Source organism: Haplochromis burtoni, unplaced genomic scaffold (assembly GCF_018398535.1).
Source record: "Haplochromis burtoni strain Fernald_Lab_line unplaced genomic scaffold, NCSU_Asbu1 Contig_3240, whole genome shotgun sequence".
NCBI classification, from domain to species: Eukaryota; Metazoa; Chordata; class Actinopteri; order Cichliformes; family Cichlidae; genus Haplochromis; species Haplochromis burtoni.
The window spans coordinates 3,326-7,692 of NW_024585601.1; the positions used below are offsets into that span (position 1 = coordinate 3,326).

A 4,367-nucleotide genomic window follows, 5' to 3' on the forward strand; every position below is an offset into this window, starting at 1 on the left:
AGGCAGACAGCATCTAGCGATGCTAACGAGCTCTAGATTTATTTTTGCAATACTTATATATAAAACTATGTTAGTTTGTCCAATTAATTTTAATCCTCTGAAAATATAAGAGTAGGTAATAAAAAAGGTGTAATTCTTAAACAGTTAATGCAGTGGTCTTGTTTAACCCTTTGATTAAGTCTGCACACATGGACCTGACAGTACAGAGTACATACTGGAGAGTAGCAAACCAGTACAATATGATAGAAGACCCAAACTTGAAGGCCATTAAATGTTCTGCATTTGTATATTGATGTTGTCCCAGTCCTGTTCTAGGACACACAGCTTGACAGCAAGCGTGAGCCCAACCCAGCAGACACAGAGGACGGCCCCCAGGTAAAGGCTGAGAGAACGAGAAACTCTTCTCAACCAAACATGATAAAAGAAACTAAAACAAAAACGAATCTGACAATGTTCAAACAATCAAACTGGTGGTAGAAACAAACGAAAATTAAACGTGAGCTAACATGATGATAGCTGTGGATGTAAGTCTGGTCTCAGCCCTGGAACAGAGCATCCAGCTCTATGACTTTACTCTTGATAACTGACATCATTGCTCACAGCTTCAGAAAGGCAACACACACAAGTCCGGATAATAAAGTTAGAATTTTATTTTATTAGCACTTATTATAGCGAAGACAAACGTGGGAGCATTTTGTCCGTGGATGTTTGTCTCTGGCAGAGTCTGAGCTGTGCACTCAGGTTTACTCGGTCAACAACATTCTGCCTCCTTAAGTCTCAGCTCTTGTCAGGTTGCTCCATGTCATCTGCTCTGAAACGGAACGGTTTATCGTAGCCCATCAGATGATTGTAGTCGTGCGGGACGGGGAAAATGTCCGGGTTTACCAGGAACCCCACCTTCCCGGCGTAGAAAGTCGTGAACATCTTACTGACGGCCGGGATCCTCACCTGGCTCTGGTGGAACACGCTCTTTTTCTCGGTGAGGAACACGCTGTAGGTGACTGCTGTGTAGACATCTTTGTCTGGGTTGTGGTACAGGCGGATTATGTAACCCTTGGTGATGATGTGAAGAAGGATGGGGGTAAGGAAGGTAAAAACGCCAATGACTCCACAGAAAGCTGCCTGCAAGGCAAAACTCTGGACTCCGAGTCCAGTTTTCAGGAGTATTTGTGGCATGAGGAAGAGACTGGCTGCACTAGTGCTGTACGAGAACATCTTCACCCCTGCCAAAAAACAAGAGTCACACAACCCGTGTTACTTCCAACAACAGTCCACATGTCCACACGTCAATGTCTAAGTAAAGCATGCCCCACTATCAGAGCCATGTTACTAGTTACTTTCACAATTCAGTTTTATTAGTGTGCTACTATTGTGAATTACTGTAAAGACCCTACAGAAGACAGACGGCAGACAGACAGCCCAATCTGGACAAGCATTCAGACACAGCGGGCAGAAAGAACTCCCTGATAGGAGTCTTGTTCAATGCGTCCCCTCTTTGTCAGCATCTGTGCCAATCACTTCCAACACAACAAACAATAGTGCGTATGCACTGTGTATACAACAGAATCAAGGCGTGCTCAGCAAAGGTCCTGTAGGAGCTGACCAATCAGAGCAGAGTGGACTTTTTAGTAGGTGTCCACCTGGCTTGTTTCTTTTTTTAAAGAAAACATCTGTTGAATTTTTAAGATTTTAAAATAAATCTCAATCTCTTCACCAACAAACTCACAGGCATCCAGTTACTAACCAAAGTGTTTCAACAGCTTATATAACTCGATGTCATGGTTTCCTGGAGTAAATGAAGTCAGTCTTATTATCCTTTCTGACATTAGTCACAATGAGGAAACATCCACACCAAGACTCAAACTTTGCCTAATGAGGGCTTGAAGTTTAACTGTGTTTGCTTTTGTCTACAGGCTTACAGTTATTGGACGCACTGTCACTGAGACGTGTGGTGAACAACAGCTGTTGTTGTTATGATATTTCACAACAAGATGCAAGTGACTGACCCCGAACAGCTAAACCCAGGCTGCCAGCATAAATGAGGTTTCCGTGCTCGGAGGGCGGTGCCGTGGAGATGACACGGGTGGACGGACCGTGGGACTGCATCTGGTCAAAAACAACAAAAGGAACAAAATGTGTTTGGCACTGGGAGACGACTTTACAACTACAATTCCTCCAAAAACGGGACGTCGTGCAAGATGTAAATAAAACCAGAATGCAATGTTTTGCAAAACTCATAGCCACATATCACATCCACAGTACATAAAATGTTTAAGATTAGAGAAATGTTTCATTTTATGAATAAAAAGTCATTTTGAATTTGAGGACAGTAACACATCTCAGAAAAGGACTCGGCCGGTTTATAGTTTTATATTTTTAAAATATATATATGTACACTGCCAGTCAAAAGGTTGGACACACCTTCTCATTTAATGTTTTTCTTTATTTTTACAACTTTCTACATTGTAGATACAAACTGAAGACTTAAACATAGTTAGAGTTACTTACCATTGTTTTCTTTGCTCCATAGTTCCATATATACTTACTTACTTCATATATTTGATGATTCCACCCTTTGCTTTGTTGACAGCGCTGCAAACCGTCGGCCTTCTCTTAGTGAGCTTCCTGACACAGTCACCTGAAATGGTTTCCCCTCACAGGTGTGCCTGTCAGGGTTCATCTGTGGACCCCAAACACACCTCCAGGCTGTGTCAGGGCTAACTGACCAAGAAGGAGAGTGATGCAGTGCTGCGCCTCCACAGTCACCTGACATAAACCCAGTGGAGATGGTTTGGGATGAGATGGAGCGCAGAGTGAAGGCAAAGGGCCAACAAGTGCTCAGATCTCTGAACTCCTTCAAGACTGTTGTCTGTATATATATATATATATATATATATATATATATATAAATCTATGAGAAATATCTATACACACACATGAAAATACATGTAATATATCTTGCTTGATATATTTGATGTCTTCAGGTTGTATCTACAATGTACAAAGTAGTGAAAATAAAGAAAAACCATTAAATAGAAAGGTGTGTCCAAACATTTGACTGATCGTGTACACACACACACACACACACACTCTCCATTTAAACGTCTGATATATTTTCTATGTTGTACTGTCAATAAAACATTTATGACGTATAGAAACCGCCACTCGTCTTTCTGTCCATTTTTTATTCGAGCCTGGATTATACTTGTGTGCAAATGTTTGCACTTCATTAAAGAGCCAAAACACATCAAAGTATTTAAAACACATCAAAGTATTTTCTACAGGCGACAGTCAAATACGATGATCACTCTTCAAGAGTGGCTACATTTCACTGTGTGTTATACTTGTATAACTATGCATGTGACAAATAAAGAACCTTGAACTTGAAGAACAACACAACTCTGCAGTTCCAACCAACGAACGAAGGATCCTAATATAACATATGTGTTAAATACGTGTGAATTTCACCCAACTAACATGTATCAGCTGAGTCTGTAAATGTGTAACGACGTGGTTACGGATACTCAGACATGTTCATGTCACCGTTTACCTATTTATTGATGAGTGGAGTATCCACGTGCTTTTGTCTGTTATGACCTCTGTAAATGTTCACGTCAGACAATCTGTCACATGCTTCTGTTACCATCCAGCTGACATTACCCTCCCTGGGACCGCCCACGTCACTGTTCGGCTCAGCTGACACATTTACGTCACTCACTCAAAATGACGCTTAAACTTTCAGAACAGTTTGTGTGCGCATGTCACTGTAGAAACGCCGGTTAGCTGTTAGCTGGAGCAGTGCAGCATTGTTACTCATGACATCATCAGCGTATGCAGTAAAGCGTCGCCATGCTGACGCTCATGTGTACCTGACGGTTGAATACCTCGTTGAGAGCCAGGAGCGAGTGCCTGAGAGTTAGCTGCTTCCTCCTCACTGCGCTCACGCAGCACACGGAGAATGGCGCGCGATGCTGCGCGAAATTAAACTGACCGTTACTGAAAATCCGGGGAAGAGCTCGAGACCGTAACCGCAGGAAACGCGCAGACAGCATCTTTGACGTTTTCTGTACTTTCTTTGTTATTACTGCTGAAAGCGGCTCTGACTCTCTGACCTACGAACTCCACACACGCTGCAAATCTCGCCTCCCGTTTCTTCTTCTTCTTTGTGTTTAACGGCGGTTGGCAACCAACGTAAAGGAGCATTACCGCCTCCTACTGTTCCGGAGTATGGGTCAGACAGTGAGTTTACAATTTGTATCAAAAAAAACCCTACACTCTTTCATAAACACCTATATCCTTCAGAAACCCCACCAGTTCCCTCACCTGGGCCCTACTACCCTCCAACACACTCTTCAGATTAAATTCCC

The 4,367-nt window shown here is 42.5% G+C and overlaps 1 protein-coding gene across 2 annotated transcripts; it reads right to left on the minus strand.

The window, feature by feature from the left end:
- Positions 1-635: 635 nt before the first annotated feature.
- tmem70 (transmembrane protein 70) lies at positions 636-4,246 on the minus strand. Of its 2 annotated transcripts, none has more exons than XM_014331555.2 (3): positions 3,870-4,246; positions 2,007-2,106; positions 636-1,223 (listed from the first exon to the last, which is right to left on the minus strand). In XM_014331555.2, exons 1-3 carry the CDS (start codon positions 4,050-4,052, stop codon positions 778-780), a joined length of 729 nt encoding a protein of 242 aa, XP_014187041.1. In that variant the 5' UTR covers positions 4,053-4,246; the 3' UTR covers positions 636-777. The 2 variants fall into 2 exon arrangements, with proteins under 2 accessions (XP_014187041.1, XP_005953257.1); XM_005953195.3 differs by having other exon boundaries at positions 3,885-4,187.
- Between the last annotated feature and the right edge of the window lie 121 nt (positions 4,247-4,367).